At 36.8% G+C, this 27275-nt stretch overlaps 1 protein-coding gene across 2 annotated transcripts in view; it reads left to right on the forward strand.

The window, feature by feature from the left end:
* The window catches only part of MAGI2 (membrane associated guanylate kinase, WW and PDZ domain containing 2), a gene marked incomplete at both ends in the record, with an annotated part of 744090 nt that overhangs the window by 417094 nt on the left and 299721 nt on the right, over nt 1-27275 (forward strand). For both annotated transcript variants that reach the window (XM_084265916.1, XM_084265917.1), the window contains one exon: nt 26464-26583. In XM_084265916.1, coding sequence (XP_084122042.1) covers nt 26464-26583 — 120 coding nt within the window. The remainder of the gene's footprint in view (nt 1-26463; nt 26584-27275) is intronic.

Consider the following 27275-nt stretch of genomic DNA (forward strand, 5'->3'; position numbering starts at 1 on the left):
ACAGTAATCTGTCAATGTTTTGTAACTGTTCATCCCCTGATGACTGCATATGGAATGTTTATGGTGCAGCTGTAATTACAGAATGGGTGTTTCAAAATGAGTGTGCAATGTTTGTAAAAAGAACTGCACTCATACAGGTGTAAAACAAAATCACAATTTTTTTTATAATCTTTCTTGCACACTATTTCCCAAGATGCTTTGTATATTAAAATAATTAAGCTATTAATCATGATTAAGAAGAAATAAAAGAGGGAATTGGGTAAAAATGAGGTGAGTAATGGCAAAGACTATTTTCAATTGCGATTTTAAACAAGACAGATTTTCTGAAGCAAAGACATAACTCGATTCTAATCCAGATGACATAATCTGCAGATTTAATTGTCCATCGGTATTTAGAGAGGAATTTTGTATTTTGTCATTTCATTAGTGAAGTTTACATAAGTATATTGGACATGTATCACCTATATTTAGAAGCAAGGTGATTGTAATAGTCTATGGATACCTGCAGACTTCTCAAACTCTTAAATATTATTTTATGCAAACAAGCAGAATGACAGTAGTATCAGTCAAGCTTTTGCCAATGTTGCACCGTTGGAGCAGTTTCCTAGGAAGAAGTCAGTCAATGATTTGAGTGAGAAGCCTGGAAATACATGCATCCAGTCTTGCTATTGTTATTTTTACTTTTATTATCCCATGCTTATCTACCATTTGTAGCGAAAAATATTTCTGATTTGGGGCTCAACACATTTTGAGCACAAGTAGAAAATGACAATGTTTCAAATTGCTTATTTCTGTGGGCTAAAAAATGTGCAAGCACATCAATACACGATCCCTTCAGAAGAAAGGGTCACAGACAGGAGGTGGAGCAGCGCTGCCTTAAAAATTACAGCAATGACAGTAAAAGCCTGGAGAATTGCTCTGCAGGAGAGAGAACTTTTTCCTCCTTACACTGTGCTCAAGACCTCCATCCTTAAATGTGTGAGCTATCTGTGCATATAAATTGGACCACCCCAAAAGGCATATTTATAGCTCCTCTAGCTGGCCATAGACATGGAATCTGAAATTAGTCCTCCTTCTCTTCCTGAGTAGGTGGAATTATTTTCAAAAATTATTTTCAGAGCAGTCAAAGTCTTTTAAAGTCTCAGTAGAAATATTTCTACATGGCCAATGCAGAGTCCTTAAATGGTATTGCCTTCAGGGGGATACACGTATGTTCCAGTTGTTTCCATATTTAAAATCCAACCTGATGAAAGCAGACAATCATATACATAGTGGGAAAAGTTCAGAAAAGGACAGCAGGATGTATGCTTTCAAACAAATCAATAATTAGGAGAGATTATTATGTGTTACAGGCATAATTTTGTAACATACGTACTTATATATTCGAGTGTGCACATGCTAACACATCTATATTGCAGCCAAATCTGTCATGTAAAACTCAGCAATAGCTATTTCCACAGACTTTGTGTTCAGCCAGATGATAATGAATGAAAAAATCTGTATAGATCTTCCCAAAGAGTGATAAAAGTGGCAATGTTCTTCAAGACTTTCACTTTAAATTATCCATAATGAATTAATATGCTACTGCAATGTATGCAGACAGTGCTGAGATATCTTTGGCATAAGATGTATAGTCTAAATGTTGAGGTTTACTAAAAATGACCTGGAGCTTTCTTCTGGTTGCTTTGCAAAAGTTGGCCCAGCAGGAAGTTACACTTTCCACCTTCTGATACTTTATTTAGGAAATTGTTGTCCTGTCTTGTGGACATGGTGTTCGCCTTCAATATACATCTTTTTCCCTGCTCTCAAACCTCATAGTTAAGTAGACTCTGAGCTCATTTTCTCTCCCAATAGATACTCTTGGTGAAAATAATCTGGAAAAATGTGCAGAGCACTGTCAGCCCCAATTTATTTACACAGTTAGACAGTAGGTGGTACTTGCTTGATCTGTCACATGTAACATGAACAGTCGCTACAGGCAATTTAAAATGCTGCATTTCTTAAACGTTGGGTTGCAGGCTGGACATCACAGTGTATATAATCACATGAAAAATGCTTCTGGGGTTGAAATGGTGTTTTAAGTGATCTTCATCATAATGAAACACCAGCCTCTATAGTCATTGCTGCTTACCCATTATTTCCCTAACAGTGCAGGAGAACATGAATATATCAGGAATGGACTGCACCTTTCTGTTATTAAAATTTATCCTGAATATTTTTTCTGTCCATACTAGCATTTTCATTTTGTGGAAATAAGTACTGAGTTAATAATTTTGCTACTGTTACCAACAGAATATAATGATGAACAAAACTAGAATAGAGTAGAACAGAGTAGAGTGGAATGGAATGGGATGGAATGGGATGGAATAGAATAGAATAGAATAGAATAGAATAGAATAGAATAGAATAGAATAGAATAGAATAGAATAGAATAGAATAGAATAGAATAGAATAAATAGCCTTTATGTGGATTTTCCAGGTGTGAGGCTGGTTATATCCTAAAACTTAACTGAAAGCACAACTCTGAGTTTGGTGTGTTCAGAATGTGTGGCTAGATCCCAAGAGAATTTGAAGGTTTGCTATACGATATTTATTTGTTAGGTCCCTGAATTGGTGACTTATGGCCTAGTGTCACAGAATAATTTGCTTTGAAAATAAAATTTTAAAATACAAAAATCAGAATTTCAGATAATTTTGTTTCAGACTTTTTATCCTGTTCCTCAAATAGTTGAAATCTGCAGTGGTGGCTCTAGGTGACACATTCACTGAAGCATCCCAAGTCTGAATGGAAATAGGGACTGAATTATACTTTTACTCACCAAAGGGGCTCCAAACCAGGTTTGGCAATGGAGTAAAAAGGTGTCTGCTGTTATTTGCCATAATGTGCAAGTGGTGTGAATAAACAGAAAACAGCTTCAGGGTCACTTGCCATTCTAACTGGCTTAAGAGAGTGTAACCTACAGGTTATCTGTTCAAGTTAACGAGTGAAAGACTCATAGTGAACATACATTGGCTATGAGTCATCCCAGTATTTCTTGGATGGACACATAACATCATGTTTGGAGGGGCAGACCAAGAAGTTAATGAGAAGAAAGCATGTATCAGCAGAAAGCACAAGATTTTCCTTCTCCAACCATTGCTTTATTGTTTTCTTACATGTAAAAAAGCATTATGTTCAAAGCTTTCAGAACAGACCTACCCACAGATATTACACAGGAAGGGAGTTTGAGAAGAAAATAGAGTGAAAATAGACAATAACTTCATTATTTTTGCATTCTAGCAAAGCATCGTAAAAAAAAATTAAAATTGCTAAATTATCTGAAGTGACATTTCAGTTTTCATTCTCCCTTTAGTTATCTTAAAATAAACTTGATTAACAAGCTGGTTTTCCTTTTTACCTCTTTTGGTACATTGCTAACCAGTATGAAGTCTGGAATATTCCTGATGACGAAACATAAAATGGTGTAATAGTACATTTTCTTGCATGAAGGTGAAATGATTTCCCTTCATGCTGTGAACCAAATATAGAACGTTGTATTGCAAGCGATGTAGAAAATTTATACAATAAATAGTGGTTATGTTTCCAAAGGAATGGGTGTTAGGGGAAAAAATATTCTTGGTAGGGAAAAGCTCAGTATATCAAGGAAAGATGCTGGGTAATCAGTTGTACCTCTAAACAACTTACAGTAAGGGTTTGTACTTCAAGATAAAGTGATATTTTCCTGTTCACCTTTCAAGGGTAAAAAAACTTTTTACACTTAAGCTACCTTCCTCTAAGAGCTAGAGTTTAAATGTTGTAGGTAACATTTAAAATAATAATTCACACATTAAATACTGTATTGCTGAGAACCCAGATTAGTTGTATTGTTCATATTTTATATGAACTACTGTCTGCACAAGAACTTCTGTTGTCAACTTTATGCAATTTTCTACTATTTTTCATTTTTTGCTGTTTTGCTTCTGGTTTTATGCTTTGTAGTTTCCATTTTTTCTTTTACCTGTTTACTGTTTTTATTTAAATGCAAAAGTTACAAAATAGGTAATACTTGAAAATTTTAATCTAAGCTTTGGTGAAACCTGTCTTGTGATGATTTATTACGTTTTTAATTGCTGTTCATATTCTGTGTGACGAAGTAATGTGAAGAAAAATAATTCTAAAGCACCTTGGGGAATGCATCTGAAAACTGTAGTAAGTGAAAGGGAAATAAGGAGATTATCTTTTTTCCAAGTAGGAACTAATTTCCAGGGAGTAAAATTTTACTTTTTGTAGTAGCCAACCTGTAGAAATTATTCCATAAGTAAATAGGACATGATAGCAAGTTTTTCAGAATCAGCCATATTTTATTTATTTTACCTAAATACAAGATTTCAGCAAAAACATTCCCTCTTCCAAAAGTAAAATAGCCATGTATAAACAATTCATTAAAAAAACAAAGTAATTGGATATCTTTTTTACACTAAAACTGCTGCTTTTTAGGAAATTTTACAACCAACATTACAATGAGTAGCTTGTTCAAAACATTCTTAGCAGTAACACAGAATTCTCAGTAATAATCTTTTACAAACCCTCTAAAGCTCATCATCAAAGTATCTTGTTAAATAAGCAGCAGAATCAAGAAATCCATGGAGAATGAAAAGTTAATTTCAAACCTGTTAATTAAAGAAAAGTAAAAAAGTGTGTTGATGGTGGGAAAATGTATGTCTCCTTCACATCTCTACCATCATGGTTTTACAACATGCAGCTTAAAGAAAATGGAGAAATTATATGTCCCCTCTAGGGACTTTTCATGCTAATGTGTTGTAGAGCCATATGAGGTAAATGTGAATCCAGTCATTAATTTCCTTTGACAGCATAAAAGTATTTTATGCAAAAAGCTAAATAATAGTATTCCTGTAAATCTCTTTGTGTTATTTCTGTATTCCCTGATCAACAAAACTGAATCTTTATGTTCCAGCACAAGGGAGATGGCTTATGGGATGAGATTTTAGGTACATCTGTCTCCTGTTCCTGATTATCATGTAACATGTCCCTGCCTCAGAAAACATATATCTGTAGGTTTCTGTACAATCCATTCTTTTGGTAATATCTCTTCTATTAACAGCAATTAACAAGGATGAGTTCCTGCAGGACCCCTGTGGGGCTTTAGAAAAATGAAGAGCTAAAGATCTTAGGCTTCTTTGTTCAATAAACATTACTATGGTTACTTTTATGTAACATATTTCATTTTTTATTAGAGCACTATATCTGTCAGCACAATGCAAATAGATACTGTTTTTCATAAAGTAACAGATCATTCTTTAAAATGCATTTCATCTCCTGTTTTTCACTCCTAGAGATTGGCTTACTGTAGACAAAATACAGTGTATTTCTTGGCTCTATTCCTAAAATCAGATAACATTTTCTTTAATTTCTTCCTGTTTGCTAGCCAGCTGGGGAGAAGAAAGCATAGGTGTAAATGAGCGTTCAGGATGGACTTGAGTGCACATGGCGTAGTTAGTGAAAAGTCTGATAATGTGTTTTGGGAGTTGTGTTGGACAACTGGAATGTAATAGGAGTGGTCACTCCTGAATGCAAGTCCTTATTGTAGATTCAAAAGCATAAAATAAATCTTAAGCTAAGCTTGGTGCTGCTGATACATTTCAACTTCCCTTACAGAAAGGTAGCACCCTGCCAGCTTTTTTTTTTAACTGACTAGCAACAGACACTTCTTGTATTGATAAACGTAATTATCATAGAATCATCAAATAGTTAGCCTAGGAAGGACCTCTGGAGTTCCTTTGGTCTAACACTCTGTTCACATCAGGACCAACTTCAAAGTTATGTCCGTCTTAAATGGTAGGTGGTTTTACTCAAGATTTTCTCAAGCTGAATTTGAGCATAAAAGGTTATAGTGTCTCTGGGCAACCTGTTCCAATGTTTGTTTGCTCCTAATGTAATCGCATTACTTTTTTTTAGGTGAAGACGGGGGGGGGGGGGGGGGTGTGTGTGTATTAGGTGAAGTTTCAGATAGTTAGCAGTCTGCTTGCATAAAATAATTGAGATTGGTCACCAATTCTTGAGCAGCATTGAGAAGGTGTCAATCTCTGGGTCCTGGCAGGCTAGGAATGTTGCTTTTTAAATGTTGCTTTTTATTCTATATGATCCTTCACTGAACCAAGGGTCTTGAAATCCCTGAACCATAAGCATGCAAGATAAGTGCCATACATCTTCTATAGGCTATAATTTATTCCTGGATGGATGGATGGAGGCAAGTTATTCATATGACTCTGCTGCTGTTTCTGTGCCAGTCTCATCCATTTAACTACCATTGCTGAGAGACAGCTTGAGGAAGAGTAGTGTTACACTACCAAAAAATAAGCATGTTAGTACCTCTGTAGCTAAATACATCACTAACTACAAGCTAAATTCACAGAGTTGGAACTTCTGCAGCCAGAGGGGATCATTATGTTCACCTTGTCTGACCTCCTGTGTTACATAAAGGATAGATTTCTTCAACCATTTTTAACAAGACCCATTCCCTATTAAAAAAAGCCCAACAACCAAACATTAAGATACAGAGAATCTACTACTACAACTAATTCAAATTGTTAATTAGCTTCTATATTAAAAACATGCACCTTTATCTAGTCTCAGTGCATGACTGCTCAGCTTCTAGTTACTAGAGAGATCATGGTACTTGACATTTTATGAAGCATATAATTGTCCGTTAAACTCAATGTTTATTTTTAAAATATTTTATAATGAGAGACATCAGTCACTTTTCCATAGTGTAAAATTTGAAACATTAATTAAATTCCTCCATTGTGAGAACATACATACCCTGGACCAGCAACTTTCACTCATATTCATCTGTTGTGGTTTTTCCCCAGCTGGGAGCCAGGCACCACACAGCCGCTTCTTCTTTAAGAGGGGTGTGGGGTGGGGGCAGAATTGAGGGAGGGGGAAAGGTGGGGAGAAGGAAACCCAAGAAACCAAAACCTCCTAGGTTGGGATAAGTATAGTTTACTGGGATAGCAGAAGGATAGATATAATAAAAACTGGACTTTACAGCAAAATATATGAAACTGGTGATACACAATGCAGTTTCTCACCGAACTGCACAACACAGGGCATACAGCTCAGAGCGGTCCCAAAACTAGACCATCCCCAAAACTGTGCATCCTGGGCCTTCCTGCTCTTCCACCCATCAGCTGCCCTTTAATGCTGAGCATGATGTAATTGGCATGGAATACCCCCTTTGGCTAGTTTGGATCACCTGTCTTGGCTGTGTCCCCTCCCCTTCTCATTAGCAGGGAAATATGAACAACTAAAAGTCCTTGTTTGCTTGCCAACAATTAGAAACATCAGTGTGTTATCAGCACGGCTCTCATCCTGACTCCCAAACATGGCATTCCATCCGCTGCTAGAACGAAATTAACTCTATCCTAGCTAAAACCAGGACATCATCTTTACTCTCCTGTCTCCCATCTTCCTGCTATTTATACACTACTAGCTGTAGCAGAGTCAACATATTCACTTATTACGAGTTTATTTGCTTTATGTGTGTTTAAATGTGTTCTTATAATAACACAAAATCTTTTGGGACTCTGGGAACATTTGGATAAAGAATGTTTGTATGATTGTTGTATTTTTCCATCTCATTTCTAAAATTTATTTCTAGTGTATAACTCTATATCACCAGCTTTTCCTATACTTTTTCATTACCATATACTGTTTTCATTACCATTATGAAGAGTAACAGTATTGTCATTGACATTATGAAGCCTATCCTGGATAGGCTGACTTGATGGGCTGAGGTCAACTGTATGAGGTTTAACAAGGTCAAGGGCTGGGTTCTGTATTTGAGTCACAACAACCTTGCGCAATGCTACAGGCTTGGGGAAGGGTAGCTGAAAAGTTTTCTGGTAGAAAATAACCCAGGGGTGTTGGTTGACAGTGACTGAATATGAGCCAGCAGTGTGCCCAGGTGGCCAACAGCATCCTGGGCTGTATCAGAAATAGTGTGGCCATCAGAGTAGGGAAGTGATTGTCCCATTGCACTCAGTACTGGTGAGGCTGCACCGAGTATTGTGTTCAGCCTTAAGTCCCTCACTACAAGACATTGGATTGTGGATCATATCCAAGGAAGGGCAATGAAGGTGGTGAAGGATCTGGAGAACAAATCTTGTGAGGAACAGCTGAGGAAACTCAGGTTCTTTCACCTGGAGAAGAGGAGGCTGAGGGGACCCATTATTGCTCTCTTAAACTACCTGGAAGGAGGTTGCAGTGAGGTCAGTGTTGGTCTTTTCTCCCAAGCAACCAGCAATAGGACAAGAAGAAATGGCACATGTTGTGCCAGTAGAGTTTTATGTTGTATATTTGGAAAAATTTTTTTAATGAAAGAGTGGTCAGGCGTTTGAACAGGCTGCCCAGGGAAGTGGCAGAGTAGCCATCCTTGGAGGTGTTCAGAAACCTGTGTAGACATGGCTCTTCAGGACATGGTTTAGTTGTCATGGTGGTGTTGGGTTGATGGTTGGACTTGATGATCTTAGGGGTCTTTTCCAACCTTAATGATTCTGTGATAGGAGAGTTAGTGAATATAAGCAAGATTGATGTTTCAGCCTTTTTAATGGTTTGACTTCCAACTTTTTTAAGAAAAAGCAACAGTATGACATTTATGGTACTGTTTAGTTTCTCTTTGTTAGAAGGGCAGTTACAATTGCTATTAAAATGTCAAGCATTATAAACTGGGTGAGACTGTCATCAAAAATTAACACATCTACATAGCCAGTAACATACAAGGTCAGAGAACCAAAGAACAGATACATCTACAGTGCTATAAAGCAAGGCCTTCTGGGGTAGTGCTGATTGGAGTGATGGCAGCTGTTGGAGAGATATTTGCTGTTGTCTTACACATTTGTTCTCTATACTTTTTTCTTCCTACTTTTGGACAGGAATAATTTTGAAACATTTTAGTATGTGTTATGTTTTACCTTAGGATATTTTCTTGTAGCTTCCTTTCTCTTCAGAGAAATGTGTTTCATTTCATTCAGCAAAATTTCTTGTTGAGATGGCTCTCATACAAAATCAATTCATTTTGCAATAATAATTCATGTATCTTCTTAACATTTGCTCTGTGAAATCTGCTGCTTCTACCAGATATTTGGAGTTGTCTACATCTTAGATAGAGGTCATATTAATGGATCTCATACTATTCACAGATTATTAAAAAAAGGGACAAGCCCCATAAGAAACTCTGCACAGAATCCACGAAGGTTTAACAGGTGATACAGTGGTGCTTTGTGATATTAGTGAACTAATTCACATGCAGTGAATTCCTTCACTTTATTGGATTATAAGATAGATAAAGTAGCAGTAAGATAGATAACTATTTATTGTATATTTTCAGGCTGAAAATAATTTTAAAGTATAAGGAAATTGTACTATGTGATTTATGAGCTTGATTTCAATTGAACATTTTTTAAGCTATAGGTCAACTTCTTGGCTGGTATAAATGAAAAAAATTGCTTTAATTTGTGCAAGTTGCATTAATAATTACATTTTTGTGAAGAAAAGCCCCACAGCCACATTTCACAACATCAGGAACTGTAGAACTGATTCCCATGGGAGATTTGCATCAAATGAGCACATTCAACTTGGTCATTTTTTACTTGTAGCTGATCAAAAATCCATCAGGCCTTGCACTGTATCTTGGACTCTGCCAAGAAAAACATGGGTGTATCTTTAAAAAAAAAAATCAGATACATTGCAGATAAAATGTCAAAATGATACAGAATTTGGATTCTTAATAAATCATTTCACATAGGAATATAACATACTCCCTCTAGTGATGAACAGGTCATTTCCAAAATCTTCATAATATTGTAAAATTACTTATTCAAGATGTTATTGACTAGTAAAATTTGAAACTGAACTTTTACATTCCAGTGAGGCAATATGCAATATGCAATATGCTTTCTTGAAAACATATTTTGAATAATATCTGAACAAGAAGTTGAAAAGTTTAATTAGATGCTCTTCAATGCAAGATTTCTGGACATATATCACCAACATTGCTTCCATTTTCTCTAAAGAGTCTGTGAATCACAGAACGTACTAGTGGTGAATTAATTTCCTCTATTCAGATAAAAATAAATTTACAAAAAGAACAACTGAGAGTTAAATAATAAATAGGCCAATTTGCACTCTAATTCTTACATCCTTAAATCTTCCTAAAGTGTCATTAAAATTCAATGTTCCTTACACAGAATGATGCACAAGCAATACATATTACAAAAATTAGTCAATGGATATGTAAGAGGTGGGTTTATGCAGTAATTATAGCATTACTTCATTTATAATTATTATCTTTATTAGATGTAATTCAGCCAACCAATATAATTTAGATACACATGTGCATGTACTAGTTTAATAAAAATACGGTTTCTCATCATGATAGCTTCATGCCTTAAACAAACCCTATGCATTAAAAACTCTGCTTCATGATTTCTTTTTGTGGAGTTCAGTCAACACAAAGCATTGTTGTTGCTTCCACTGTTTTGTTCTACTTTCAGGAAACCGTTTTACTCTAGCTAAAACAAAAATCCTTGTGTCTATTCATTTCTCTCCCTCAAGGTCAGCTGATTCAGAAACTAGTGTTCTTGACTAGGTTTTCAAAACTTAAAATAGTGTTAATGGATTTATTGTTTCTTTGTTCAGAGGTTTTTATAGTGGAATTCAAATTAAATTCTTTAAAGTACATTCTTCTAAACAAACAATCAAAAAAAAAATCAAAAAACCCAAATAACTTCTTAAGAACAAGAAACGCATGTTAAACTATGCAGATCAGAAGTAAAAGCCACAGCTTGATGTGAGATCTAGTTACTTAGTCACAGAAGATATAGTATTTTTCCAAATGATTGACAAAGGCACTCCACCAATGATACACATGTTGGCAATAGGTTGATAGATTTGTCTGGATGGTTTCTTGAGTTCTATCTTGTCTGTCTTAAACTAGTACTACGAAGTGAGAATTAAAGTTGAAATTTAATCTGGTAGCCTCTCAGAGAAGGTCCATGATTTGAATGTTATTCTATGTGAGCTGGTTCAACAGCTCTATACAAGAAGTTCTCCTTTGTGGCAAACCTGAGGCTTGTTGGTAACTGAGGACAAAAGCCACTTCCCAAGGTACACTTGACTCCTATCTTCTGCTGATCATGTTGGACCAAAAAGTGGTGCTTGTAGTGTTGGTGTGTTGCTGTTCCAGTAGACTGCAGCAGTGCTTCATCTTTTCAGAACTCATTGTTGTTCTCCCCTGGAGAAATAATTGTAACAGCAGTATTAGCTGAGGTTTGGCAAGTCTGTATACAGCGGTATATCCTGACTAGTATTGAGTGAGCACAGCAGTATACGTGTTCAAACAGCTTAGTGACAAATGTTGTTTGCTGCAAAAACACAAGGAAGGAGCCTGAGCCAAAAGGAACTGCTTGTCTTGTTCTCCATCACGGCAATACCAGTGGTAGCAAGTCAACCCTGGAGTGCAAGTGCTGGGACATCACCTTCTCCTGGAAAGGATCATTGTGCTAAAAAAGTTGTCCCAAAGGGGAAAACCCTCCTCTACACATTCCTAAAGATTTTTATTTTTTTTTATTTGATAAATTTTACTAAATATTGTTTTGAGTGCAGAATTATGCCTGGACATACATTCATGCTGTATGTCCAGACATTATTACATTATTAATCTTTGGGTTTAAAAGTCATCTCAGCCACATTTACTTTCTAACATTAATTTGGATTTACATGGATATTAGTAAAAATTTAACCAAGATTTAATCTTGTAAATTATTTCTAAATAAGTCACCACCATTCCTTGGGTTTTGATGGAGATGCATTTTTAAGGTATATTATTTTTCTTTCATTAATAAAACTGAAATGAGGTTTCTACTTCAGATTACTGAAGAAGAAATGAGAAGTGGTTATGTAAATGGCCTCCTAGATATAATGGGAAAAAGAACACACAGTAAAAAGCAAAGATTAAACTGTATTATTTTCCTGAAGTTATTTTCTTTTCCAGAGGAACTGTTGAGCTAGAGAGAGTGATCACTGATCAAATAAGGAAAAGCTAGTCTGCTGTGAAGATTTCTAGAACTGTAGTGTCTGAACATGGGCCATACTTCAGGATAAACGCATCTTTGTGTTAATGCTGTGAGCTGTTTATCAGGAAACGTATGTATGTCACATACACCACTTCCAGAGAATGAACAAGTTATAAATTCATAACAGATTTTACCACTATTTAGTGCAATGGCACTTGTACATATTGGAGTGAAGGGATCACTGTATTAATGACATATGGTGCCAGGAAAAAGCCCATCACATTAGGATTTGGATCAGAGAGATGCTTAGTGTGAAAACACAATAGCAATACTGTATGTAGCTATCCAGAGCTCATGAACAGAACTCTGAAGAAGCAGAAATACTATAATGCTTAATAGGAAAGAAAGGGCATAGTTGTTAAATAAGCAATGGTTACATTTCTAATATCTGGGGAGATAGAATCATTGACCACCCTCTTCAGGGAATTCAGTTTTCTGATACTAAGTATTAGAGCCACAATTTCTTAGATAGTAATTAATTACATCCATAAAAATAAAAGTAGTACAATTAGGTTTCAATTTTATATAGGTACTTTTAATTTGCTCTGTTATCATCGTTAGCAACAGATGCCAGTTCTTGCTATCCTTTTGGAGCTAAAATAAGTGGAATTAACTCATCTCTGGTGGCTACTGAATTGAATGTTGCAAGGTTGATTATTACAACTGTCATATCAGAAAATGAAGCCTCATTGTACATAAAAGCAGCAATTTTAATTAGCCAACCAGAGTAACACATGCCATTCACCAACAACTTTTCTTTCAGCACTAAGACAAGCAGAATATCAAGGTCACACCTGGGACTGAAATCTTTTCAGTTGTTCCAAGCCCTTCTTTATTCAGACATAGCCTTTCACATGACACTTATGTTCTTCTGGAATAAGGAAATTGCCCATCACTTGGAGCATGTAGTCTTCATGAAATTACTTTTACCAGTGTGGTAGTTGCAACTCAGAAATAACTCCTGTAGGAGATAAGAATAGAGATGGGCTTCCCTGCATTCAGAATTACATGACATTTATTTCCTCACTTTCACTGCATTTGACTGCTTTGAAGTGGAATCTAAGCCGCTTTTTATTTTCTATCTTCAGAAGAATGAACAAGGTTTTTTAAAGTTTCTTTTCAAAACTCAAAGAGAGTCACAATATCTAAATCTACAGCAGGCACTTTTTAGTTTGTGAGTGTGCTATAAAATGACTCCTGTATAAATAATTTATTCAACTTGTTACTGAGGAATGATTTATTTATTTATTTTTTATTATTATGAGTTAAGCTGAAAATAGGTTTTTTCCTAAATACAGATGGGAAGAAATCTGTTTCAAATAGTTTTTTAATGGGTAGTTATGTTTTTAGGGAAAATAGTTTAATATAAAAGCTAAGATGGTTTCAAAATAATACATTTCTTTTCTGAATAACATAGTAGAAGTGTTCCACAATGTGTTCGTTTATCTGAAAGAAGGAGAATATATTTCCTCTCCCACTGTTTTAAAATGGACTTTTTAGAACAGAAAAATCAAACATGTTTCCTTGGAATTTACTGCACACATCATAGTTAAATCAAAATTTTATTCCCTATGAGAAACAATGGATGTAAAAGAGCAACAGTTTTTGCCAAGGGTATCACATCATTGTTGTATATATGACACTTTTGCTTTTTGTAGTGGAAAGTAAGAAGAGGAAAGAAGAACAAGATGCTTTCTCTTACTTTAAAAGCTGACAAGAAAATGTGTCCTGGCTATACCAATGTGCCTCAGAGGTGCAACATTCAACAGCCTGTAACCTTCACATGAGAAATATGCTCCTACATGGACAGAGCTCCATGGGAAGGAGTCTCTCAGCATGACTGCTCCTTCAGCTCAAAGCCTTCCTGCATCATGTAGTGGCATACCACAATAAGAAATCCTGTATAGTGCTTGTGGGATCCCTATTGAGGGAATAGGATCCACTGTATCCGAGTTCAGCTTTTGCTCTGCTGTCTGGATGGCAGTTGGCCACCAGTGATTTCAGCTGTGAATCTGCTGGTGGTGTTGCACAGAGTGTCATACATCCACTCATTCATATAAGTAGTGCTGTTCATTAAAAATAAGTGCAGTAGTATCTGGTATTGTAACTGCTATATGAACATCTTCTGTCACTGAGCCAAGTTCTGGCCCAGCTTTCTGGTGAATGTGCAGAGATTTGACTGCATATATCAACTTTTGGGGTGAAAGCCAAGAACAAAACAATCAAAACAAATGATGGACTGGAATATAGAGGAAAACAAGTAACTTGGAACTCTCTTCTACCATTCAGACATCATCCATTATAGTTTTCCAAACCACTCTTTGATTCAGAAGATGATATAAGTTGTGGATTGGTTCTTGCTTCCATGCCTTGTTAGAAAGTTATTGTTCAGAAGTACAGGAGAACACAAATATGAAGACAACAGAGAGAGAGACTTCTAGATTTGGTTTCAAAGACCACCCTGTTTGAATTACAGATTTTTTTTTCATTTGCATATATTAGATAGGTTCCCTATTTTAAGCATAAACTCTCCTAATTTTTCTGTATGTCAGTAAAAAAAACCCTTAAAATCCTGTTACCGTTTCATAATATTGATTCATTAATTGTTCTTTTTTACGTAGTGACAAACTTCCAAAACAGCTGAAGTGAGTTTGGCTTAGAAATATATCTGTGGTTGGTTTCTATGGCAGCCTATTCCTTAGTCCCTCTTACAATGCCTCTCAAAGTAAGGTTGTAGACTTAGAAAATCCATTTATAAATATTTTCAGGGATTTAGCAGCAGCTGCTAACAACTTCACAAATCCTCCTAAAAATACTATTAGATACACATTATTGAGGGTAGCTGGCTCCTGAAGTTTGAGTAAAATATGTAGAGTGAATAAGAATACTTGTATTTTTCAGTTTAAAATTTATTATTGCCAAAATTGTAGAATCCTTCAAGGTACACTATGATCTGTATATGATTTAAGCTGTTTCTTCAGTTCTCTGTAGTGAAATGTACAAGCTGCCTAACAAAGGTCATCCACAACAGTTTATTCATAATATTAACGAAATCAACTGGTACCGTTGGAGACCAGCATAAGTGAAAGGGACCTGGGGTCCTGGTGGACAGCAGGATGACCATGAGCCAGCAATGTGCCCTCATGGCTAAGAAGACCAATGGCATCCTGAGCTGTATTAGAAGGGCTGTGGTTAGTAGGTCAAGAGAGGTCCTTCTCTCTACTCTGCCCTGGTGAGACCACACCTGGAATATTGTGTCCAGTTCTGGGCCCCTCAGTTCAAGGACATAGAACTCCTTGAAAGAGTCCAGTGCAGGTCCCCAAGATGATTAAGGGAATGGAACACCTTCCTTATAAGGAAAGGCTGAGGGAGCTGGGCCTCTTTAGCTTGGAGGAGACTGAGGGGTGACCCTATTAAAGTCTATAAATATGTAAAGAGCAAGAGTCAGGAGGACAGAGCCAGGCTCTTCTCAGTGATGGCCAGTGATAGGACAAGGGGCAACAGGTGCAAGCTGGAGCGTAGAAAATTCCATGTGAATGTAAGGAGAAACCTTTTCATTGTGAGGGTGACAGAGCACTGGAACAGACTGCCCAGAGAGTTTGTGGGCTCTCCTTCTCTGGAGATGCTTAAAACCCACCTGGAATGCATTCCTGTGTGATTTAGTCTGGGTGATCCTGCTCTGGCAAGGGGGTTGGACTAGATGATCTTTAAATGTCCCTTCCAACTCCTAACATTCTGTGATTCTGTGTGATTCTGTGAAAAGCAGGTTCTCTTGTTGATAGCAGAAATGTTATTCCTTACTCTAGATGTGGTATGTTTCCAGAATATCTGAAAATATATTAACATGCAGTATGAATAGATGCTTTGACATCATAGCTGAACAAACTACCCAAATCTCACTTAAAAGTATTTCCATTGACGCTCCAGTCAATTGGGTTGTCAGTAGGAATAATAGAATTGCTAACACTAGGCAAAAAAATTCAGCTGTAATACCTGATTGTTTAGCAGACCTACATATGCCAACAGACTGCTATGCAAGTAGTTCTCTAACTAAATCATCTGTCCTCTTGAAGAGCTGCAAAAAATCAGACATTTCCCAGAAAAGGCTTTGTTCTTCCAAAGAAACCATGCTTTAATTAAACTTTTCTACTAGTAGAAAGCATTCTACATGTAATTAGGTGTACCTTTATTTTATTAGTAACTTCAAAAGTCTCTGTCTATATCTCATTAGCAGAAAACTTTTGTATGGAAAAATTTATATATGGAAACATAAATGCTTGGGCATACATGATTCTATCATCAAAATGCATGGCTTGATTCTTCACATAGGTCTCATGCACATATATTCACTTTCATGTAAAAACCTGCCCTTAATACCTGGAATAAAGGTTTGGGGGGGTGTAAACATCTCTGTGCAGTGAGAATCAAATCCTAAACTTCCAAAAGGGGTAAAGATTTGTCATCATTTTTCCATTTATATCCTTACCTAAAAGAGTGGAACTCCATGAAAGAAAAACATTGAATGTCTAAAGCATGTGCAAAAAATAATCTTGTACTTTTTAATTATTTATTAGTGCTGCAAGTTCTTAATTAATCAAATACAAACCCTGACTTCCTACCAGGAAGACCTAATGTCCATTTACCATCAGATTCCCAAATTTCTGTTCTCAAATGTTTCTGTAGAGCATTTGAATTCCTTCTTTAGAGTTCTTCCTTTGCTATCTGTTTCAAAAGTCTGCACCATGTTTTAGTGTTATAATAAGCATGAAAAATATTAGGATATATTACAGGAATGTTTGCTAATACATTTCCATGTATTATCAGTGTCTTCTAGGGCTTCATGGTGGGTACTAATTCTTGCCTTTTAAAAATATTTTTATGCAATAATATAGCATCCAGAATAATGGAAAATGGTTTTCCTTTTTTCCATCTTCTCACTTTTTGAGCACTGAAAATTAGATTCCTTCAGACACTTGCCTAACCTCTGTATTGTCTGTAATCCCAAATGCCAGAATACCCATGATTTCCCAATTTGTAATTTTCCAGGTAATACGTAAAAATATATTTTTAAGTTTTTGTGATATCTGCATTAGCAAAAGTTTTTCTTACTGGTTTTACAAGTATCTTTTGCAATATTGCATGCCTAACTGGGCACAAAGTATTCACACTTCTCTGTTATTAGCTTTTATCTCTGTTAACATCTTAAAAGATGCTCTTGGCAAAGATAATGAAAAAAAGATGCTTTATTTGCTGAAATGCTGTGCCAGCAATGGTACTTCTATATCTGGGTTTAATGTTGGGTCATAGTTCTCAAAAGAAAGTACTCTGCAGACTTAATGAGGAATCCACCAACAGCAGAAAAGTGACCCAATTCATACCAGGATTACCAGGCAATGAGTCACATACCTTTGTAGAGGGAACACCCAGTGTATCAGTACCTGTCACAGGATAACATCATGAAAGTGCAATGATCAAACCCTCACATGGTGTAATAGGTAGCTCTGGATATGTCATGGTTTATTTTAAAGAAAATTCTTCAAGTATCTGTCTCAGCCTACAGCTCTTGTGCTGAATTTCGCATCTGCATCTTTTGCAGGTACTAGTGGTCCTCTCATTATTGAACAAATAAATAAACGAATAAATAATTTTCCTATCAGCAGTCTTCAGCTAGAACTACTATTATTCCTATCTCATGTTTTTACTTTGCTGTTCAGCTCCAATACAATTTAATTTTTAAACTGCATAAATTACTTTTGGGCTGTTTCTGTGCACATTGTACAGTGTCTCTCACAGTGCGTGAAACCAGAAGAGCAAATAAAAAAACCCAGGCTGGGTTTAATCGGAAGTTATTGAATATATATTGAATTAAAAAAACCCCACACAAAACCCAACCAAAAAACCCAAACCAACAAACCAAACAACCCCACCCCACCCCCCCCCCAAAAAAAAAACCCAAAACAAACAAACCAAAACTAAAAAACCCCAAACCCAAACCTATTTGAATGGATATCTGCACCTGAAGTGTAATAATCCTGCTAACCACCAGGCAGGCCCTTATCTAGCTTACCTAATGCATATGCATATATCTTAAATTTAGTAAAAGTTAAAATCTAAAGAACCAAGGGCTGAATGCATATTCTTTCTATAAAGGACATGCTCATCTGTTACTATATGCACTGTAGATCTCAAATCCCAGACATTATTGCTGCTGCTTTACACTAAAATATAAAATATATAATATATTGTCCTAATAATTATCATACAATCATAGAATAGCCATTTGAAAGGGATTTTGAGGATCATCTGTTCCAACCTTCGTTGAGAAAAGCTCCATCTAAAAACACCATCGAGGCAAGATGGCCCAGCCACCTCATCCAGCCAAATCTTAAAATAATGGAGAATCCACGCCTTCCCTGAGGAGATTATTCCAACAGCTGATTTTTCTGAGTGTGAAAAATTTTTCCTCTTGAATCCAATTGGAATCTCCCCAGACATAACTTGTACCCATTACCCCACAGAATCACGGAATTGTAGGGGTTGGAAGGGACGTCCAGAGATCATCAAGCCAAAGCAGGTTCTCCAGAGAAGGAGACTCCACAATCCCCCTGCACAGCCTGTTCCATTGTTCTGTCAACCTTGCCATGAAAAAGTTCTTTCACATATTCGTGAGGAACTTCCTGTGCTGCAACTTGAGGCCATTGCCCATTGTCCTGTCCCCAAAGACCACTGAATAGACATTGTCCATTTCGTTTGTCTCCCACACTGCAGATATTTATAAACATTGATCAGATCACCACTCAGTCTTCTTTTCCTAAGGCTGAACAGCCACAGTTTGTTCAGCCTTTCCTCGTAGGGAAGATGCTCCAGGCCCTTAATTATCTTTGTGACCCCTCGTCTCTTCCACATGACTCTTAGTAAAAGGGTATCTCCATCGTCTTTGTAGCCACCTTTTAAGTACTAGAACATGGTGATGTAGTCTCCCCTATGCCCTCTTTCTCATGGCTGAACAAACCCAGTTGTTTCATCCTTTCCTCATATGGCAGGCTTCCCAGTCCGTGGATCATCCTGGTGGCCCTCCTCTAGACCCTCTCCAGCCCATCCACTTCTTTTTTTCTGTAGTGGGGACCAAAGCATAGCACAGTAATTCTGTAGCAATTACCAGAATTACGTGGCATTATAGCATGTGGGCACTACAATCTGGCACACAGTCCTTAAAGACTGCTTTTCACAATCTTACATTTTACCTTTTCAGAAAAAATTGAAATGTAACAAAAAAATCTAATTTCTCCCATAGTATAGTAGAAGCTGTTAAAAATGTGTGTCAGGAGATACATGTATATATATATATATATTTTTTTTTTAAGAGTTTCTTTTGGTATGTTCCAAATTCTCCACCTAATTTCAATGGAATCTGGATTAAACCATGTAGTTAATCCATTATTCCTGCTAATATCTGTGCATACTGATGATGCACAGGGACTGGAAAACTTCCTTTTAATTCATATAAATTAAACACCCAGAAATGAAACTATTAGTTCTGTGATGAAGTATAGCTAAGTGCTTTTCCCTTTCTATGAAAACTTGGTCAGGAAATCCTGGAGACAGTAGAAATGTATGGTTTCTTCCAAATAGTGTCTGCTTTTTTTCTCTGTGCGTAGAGGCAACATTGCAAACAGTGCTGCAGTCTCACAGCTAACCAACTACTAAACGCCTGGCTTTGCTTCACTGTAGAGCATTTAGCACCTTTAGGAGCAGTGTTTGAATTGATTAACCTGGAGATCTTCTTCAGGATTGCATTTGCCAACAATCTGCTTATTAATGCAATTTGAAACTATTACCCCTGAAAAATATTTTCAGCACCCTGGAATTCATTGCTTTGCTTCTGCAGTTATTTTTATAGGGATGCATCAAACAAATTCCTGGTATTGTACACATGGATAAAAGAAAAAAACCTTTTCCTCTTCATGACCCTTGGCAAGACGGGGGTTATGCCATCATGGTTTATGCTGTTGTTATGAGAAGTATCTTAAACACTTGAAGCTTCCTGCATTGTAGTACATCTAAAATCACTTTACTTGAAAATTATGTTTATTATTCTCCTCAGCTGGGAATTCAGGAGATCAAGACGAATGTGGTGTTTCTCTGCTTAATGCAGTTAGTAATTTGACAAGATAGGTATAATTTCCCATACGTTCCAGTTCCTCACAGCAATAGTGTCCCAGAGTAATTTGGCAAACAAACAAAAGAGCTAATTAAACATTGTTGAATTTTTCTAAGGCAAAGTGTATACAAGGTCGTACCAAGGGCTCAGCTGAAGTTTATTAAAGATTAGCAGTCTGTTTCTGCAGGAGGGATCCCTCCAGCTACTGTAATGTATGACAGCATGGCATACCGCTTCCCACAACAAGCTGTTGTAAGGAGAATTACAGAACAAATTTTCAGTAGAATGTCAAATAAAAGAGCTTTATATATTAAACATTTTTTTCTCTTGATGTTTTGTTATATTTTGAACAAATAACCACAACAAAGCCCTGTTTGCTTCCATGTATTTTAAAAATTACTCTAGGAGTAGATCATTACGCAAAAAGGGCTGTGTTATTACCATGCCTCTCATTTACGCTGTGTCAAAGATGCACCTTTGATTTTGTATTTACCTCTGGCAATGGGACCCAATCTGTGAATCCAAAGCAAATCAGCTAAATAACTGTGAAGGTGCTTAGATAGCAAATAGGTGTGCCATATTTGCATTTAATGTGCAATTAGAAAGTTTAATCATTTATAACATGCCTATAAGCTCTGAGCATTGAAACCTGTGCATCAAGTCTGTGAGTCGGTATTAGACCATGCAGTGACTAAGGCCCTTAACTTCTAATCTCCCAACAATCATAAAAACCATACAGAAACACCACCCGTAATATTCACCCTGTAATGGTGAAAGTACAGATTATTTACTGTGCAAGGATGAGGTATTCCTGAAAAAGGCAGAACACTTTTCTTTGTTCACTGCCATTCAGAGGGACCTTCACACACTTGAGGGGTGGGTGAGAACCTCATCAAGTGCAAGGTCCTGCACATGGGTCGGGGCAATCCTAAACACAACTGCAGGCTGGGCAGAGAATGGATTGAGAGCAGTCCTGAGGAGAAGGGACTGGGGTGTTGATTGATTTAAGGCTCAACATGAGCCACAGTGTGCATTTGCAGCCCAGAAAGCCAATTGTATCCTGGGCTGCAATAATAGAAGTGTGACCAGCAGGTTGAGGGAGGTGATTCTGCCCCTCTATTCTGCTCTCCTGAGACCCCACCTGAAGTACTGTGTCCATCTCTGGGGTCCCCAGTACAAGACAGACATGGAGCTGTTGGAGAGACTCCAGAGGACACCACAAAGATGATCAGAGGACTGGAGCACCTCTCTTATGAAGACAGGCTGAGAGAGTTGTATTTGTTCAGCCTGGAGAATAGAAGGCTCCACTGAGACCTTATTGCAGCCTTCCAGAACCTAAAGGGGCCTACAGGAAAGCTGGAGACAGACTCTTTATCAGGGACTGTAGTGATAGAACAAGGGGAAATGGGTTTAAACTGAAGGAGGGAAGATTTAGGTTAGAGATAAGGAAGAAATTCCCTGTGAGGGTGGTGAGGCACTGGCAGAGGTTTCCCAGAGAAGCTGTGGCTACCCCCTCCCTGTCAGTGTTCAAGATAAGCTTGGATGGGGCTTTGGGAAAACTGGTTTAGAGGAGGGTGTCCATATCCAAGGGTTGACATAAATAAATTGCCTATTTTCCTATCATTCATCTACATGGAGTTAGAAATAAAAGAAATATTGAGACAGCAGCTGTCCTGCTTCTGAAAGCAGCAGAGCCGGACAGAGACTGTGAACAGAGTTTCTAAAAGTAGAAATATTTTCAAAGTCAAGCTGAAAATCTTGTTCCCAAATAAGCATTAATATGTTATAATTGTGTACTTGGATGTTGAGTTTAAAAAAAAAAAAAGACATGTGAACTCCTAGTTGTTCTCCCACCTGTACAAACTGGTGTGGAGCTTTCCAACCCTGGAGTTCTTCTAGAGTTAATAATTCTGTAGTTTTTTACTAATAATGGGAATTTGGGCTGTGCACTACATGAACTGACCATTTTTCCAATCTGCACTAGCAGTCAACATAAAACTTCCAATTTAAACATTATGTATTGTTCCCCAAGCTCATATAAGCAGTATTTCAAAAACAGTTTATAGCTACTAAATTAACACGCTCCTTTTCTTACTCATTGTAAAGATTTCTTAGATGTCTAAATTTATACCCTCAGGTGCCTTATACTCAGTTAAAAGAAAAATACTCTTTTAAAGGCAATTTATGTAAACAGCACCTAATTCTTCTCCAAAAACATAGCACCATTATATAATATAACATTGAGCATGGAGAACCTGCAGTGAAGGTGAATCACCATATTTCACTTGTAGAACAGAAGGAACAAGCTGCAAAGGCAAAGGGTCTTTTTTAATTGAAAAAAAAAAATCTGCCACAGCTAAAATATCTCTAAACTCTACCAACTCTCCATCTTGAAGTTATAAATCCACACAAAGTATTTCAGTCAATGACCTTAATATTGGTTTTAAGAGCAAACTGATGAATGATGCATACAGTGCCCATAAAATCGAAGAAAGTCAGTATCAGTCCAGCTTTGTAGATGAAGCTTGTGTAATCTCTAAGGTACCTACATGTTGTGTGACAGCACCATCTTGTATAGATTGGTTGTGATTACTTGCAAGCTATTCCTTTTGTACATTTTATTCAACAGCAACAATAGATGGTGTTCGTCATAAATATGCATACTGCAAATATTCCTCGCTGGTCTTGATCCTGTAAAATCTAAAAGTATCATGTTCTTTCATTATAGAATGCAAAGATTATTTTTTCATACATTACCATGGTAACAAAATGGTAACTGGGTTCCTGTCTTCATTTTACATCAATAAAAGGCTAAATATTGTAAGTAGTAACAAGTGTGTCTTATAAAGCCTTGATGCTATATTACAAGAGGTGCTATGTTTCTGTAAAAATATGAGGTTTGGGATTAATTCTTTGGTCTTGAATCACCTTTTAGGCCTTTAGGCCTGTTTATCTGTCTATATGAATGTAGTTAAAGACAGAAATCTATTAAGAACAGTAACTCTACATTAGGTTAAAAACAAGGAAGAAGAAAAATTGTCTATGGTGTATAAGATTCCTATATATAGATCAAAATGTTCATTCCTTGATGAATGTTTAAGACTCTCTACTAACTCACTCCAAGTCTGCAAACCTGCACATTGCAATCCTATGGTGCTTACAGACAAGTATAAAAGATGGCAGAAGTATTAATAGCAGCAACTCAGTTCTTCCAGAGTTAAAGAGTAAAAGAGGCAATAACTATTGATTATTCCATTAGCCAGGGAATTGCCTTTACCATTTGCAAGATCTCAGGTCCTCTAAGCTGAGGGTGTGAGAACAGATACAGGAGGGAAACGGGACTTAGTAAGATTTTATCAAAAGCAATTAAGTTCTGGTGAGGATGGAAACTGCTGCTGGGGTAAGAAATAACCTGAACACATGCTACTGGTGGTCATGGTTTGCTCTTTTCTCCACGTATTGAAGGAAGTGAGTAGTTGTCATCTTACAGAAGTACAACTCTTAATTATATGGATACCATGCAGAGCTCTTGGAGCAGAATCCCTAAGGATTATAAGGAAAGAGGGTGGAACCTTCCATCTGAGTAATGCTGTGTACAGTAGCACACTGGCAATTCTGAAGTGCAGTACTGGGTCTTTTGGTTTTGCCACAAAAATTAATTAGTTTCATCCTGAAAGAAAATAGGAACTATTTGAAATCTTGATGTGCTGTGGAACAGGATAACAAAATGCTCTGCAGATATAAATACAGGGCATCTCATGGCTACCTTACTCATGGGGATAAGTGATTAGTAATTCAACTGGAGAAGAGGCAGGATAGAGTTAAGCTGTGTGTTAAGGATACAGAATTAACCTATAACTGGACCATGCATTTAATTTGAAATAGGGTAAACAGATTAGACAGAATATTCAATTTGTAGCACAGGGCATATGCAAACATATATAATGCACCATATCCGAAAGAACGTGACTAAGTCACATAAGGGCAGAAAGATAAGGTCTTCAGCTTCCGATTTAAGAGAGAGATTGAGAATCTGAAATTTAGTTTGTTGCTCTTTTCTAGACAAGCTGACCAAAGGATGTGAACAAAGGAGAGAAATGCAGGGATAACAGAGTCTGTTGTTGGACTCCTGTGAGACTTTGCACTCATTCCTGCTGAATATGACTGCTCAATACCCATGCACTTAAAATGAATTGCAGTGTAGTAACACTTCATATCACAGAATCATTGAAAATTTAGATTGAGAGGGAGCCCAGTAAGTCATCTGGTCCAACTTTCCACTCCAAGCAGGACTTACTTCCACATATTATGTTAAGTTGTAATTTTGTCTGATGATAAACTTCTGGTAATCCTAGTTTGGCTACATTAAAAAATACTGAAGAAACAGTAAACTACAGGTAATCACTTAATACGTCAGCTTCTTCCCTGTGCCATGTCTAGGAATAACATAGCCTTGATTTGCCGATGTGTTTTATGAGGTAGATACAGCTCCTGTCAATAGATTTTGGAGTGAATAATTCCTCAGGAGAGAGCATGCAGATCAAACATCTGATGCCTGTGCTGTTAGCAATGCTATCAGGAGCTCGATGGCTTTCCAGAATCCCTGTACTTCTGCACAGTTCTCACAAAGGAATGGAGATTTTTGAGGATGCTGTGGCATCCCCAGGGGTCAAATATTCCTTATGGAGTAAATTCAGCTTATTTATGGACAATCCAAATGTCTGAGTGTTTTAACCATAACATCCCATAAACATTATAGCAATAATCCTAATTATTTTGGGGAAATGCAAGGGATATTTTGTCCTTTTCTATATCTGCTAGCTTCACACGGATATTTGCAGCATCCTGCAAGGACCTGTGTATGGCCAACTGAATTGAGCTCTTAGAAGGTACACAGCAGAATAGCTTTCTTGCTTCCATCATTGATGAGATCTCAACATGAACTGCAACAGTGTATCCACATGGCAGAAATGTAGACAATTACAATTTTCTTAATCTCAAAATAGTCTTACAGAAAAGAATTCAAGGTGTTTAAATTTAGTTGTCTGTATAGTAGACATCAAAAAGTAGATGAAATAGATTTTATGTTAGCTGAATCATTACTGCATAATATGAGAGTTACCATACAGTTTTTAAGGTGGTGGAATGTAATATTAATAGTAGTAATAATAATAATAATAATAATAAAATAACAATTGAGGAAGAGACGGCATCTTTTGCATCATATCAAAATGTTAAACTTTTGTCTAGGAGTGGAAGATCTGGTTTCTAGCCATGTAACAGTGTCAACAGTGTTGAAAGCAAATTCTGCAAGCGTGATGCAATTACTACAATATTGATAAAGAACTGTTTGATTAAGAAGTATCCAACACACTGAGACTGAGGAGGACCTCAATGTCTCCACTTCTAAATGGAGTTTTGAGACTTGTGTAGTGGTTTCAGTCAAAGTAGGGATAGCCTGACCATGAAAAAATGGACGAGTAGGAAATTAGGTCAAATTCAGATGCTTCCCTGCAAACATCTCGACTTCTGCTAGCTAAGCCAAGGCACTTCTCAGCATGTATGAAATATTGTCTGTTAGCATTTTTGGAGTTCTGTCATTTAGAGATAACTAAATATAAGCACTTTTGCAGTTTGACAGCATGGTTAGCAGGTGATTTGAATTCCTCAGTCCCTTAAGCCTAACCATTTATCAAGTCCACTTATGGCATTTAAACAAGCAATGTGAATATAACCCTACTGGATTTACTGACATATTTATTATTTTGTGTACTAAATAAATGTTTAAGAGCTCTTGAAGCAGATTAATTGTAGACAAGGCTTTGTTTGAAGACCTAGAAAATACACATCAAAGATTTGTGTTGCCTCTGAATGCCTGGTGTCACTGGGGGTCTTTGTAGTAACATAAAAATAATAGCTGAACGATACATTTTCATTAACAAGAATAAATAACATGGATGCAAAAAACATCTGGCAAGATCGTAGACATGTAAGTCATCTACCTCTGTCAGCTTCAACAGATGAAAGACATCTTCACAAAGAGGATGGGATGTGCTATATAAAGTGTTGTATAAACAGTTTACTTCGTATATTTCCCAAAACTTAAAAAAAAATCATTCCGCATTTAGGGCATGTGCTTAACAACATGTCTTTTGTCTTATTAATAGGCACCACAAGGCCACATAAGGAGGGGGAAGTCCCTGGTGTGGACTATATTTTCATCACTGTTGAAGATTTTATGGAATTGGAGAAAAGTGGCGCTCTCTTAGAAAGTGGAACGTATGAAGGTAAGCGTGCTTTTACTGCTAAATCTGTCTCATGTTTCCATTACGCTTTATTTTAATTTGATGGAATTGCACTGGGACATCCTATTACAAATGTGTAATTGCTACTGTTATCAGAAATTTGTGAAGAGCCATATGGCAATTACGAAAATATTTTCACATATAAATGCAGCTGGGCTCATTGTAATTTTAGTATATTATACTTGTTGAGAGAAACAGGATAATACATTGCTCTTACAGGAAAGAAGAACTAGTTCTTTATGCCAAGTACCTGAGGAGATTTCCATGAAATTTCAGAAGACAGATACATTTCTAACATAGGACGAACAAACTGTACAACTGAAATCAATTGTAAAGCTGACACTTTTCTTTTCCACGTGTGATCCTGCAAACACCAATCTATATCAGAGGTTGAAACCTCACTGTTTAAGTAAAACAGGAAGGATTTGCTATGTCATGCCTTATGGGCTTTGTCAAGTTATTGAAAAGAACTCATTAATTTTTTAATATGACAGAGGGATAGGAACTGTGGTAATGACTGCATTAGAAAATGTCTGTATATAGGGCAAAGGGCCAGCAGCTTATTGCAGAACAGTGCTTCCCAGGAGAACTGATGATTCATCTGATTTTAAACCTTTTCCAAAGCACAGCTATCATGAAGCTACTATAAATGGAAGGGCAGCTACATAGCAGGG

Source organism: Gallinula chloropus (genome assembly GCF_964237585.1).
Source record: "Gallinula chloropus genome assembly, chromosome: 1".
NCBI lineage: Eukaryota > Metazoa > Chordata > Aves > Gruiformes > Rallidae > Gallinula > Gallinula chloropus.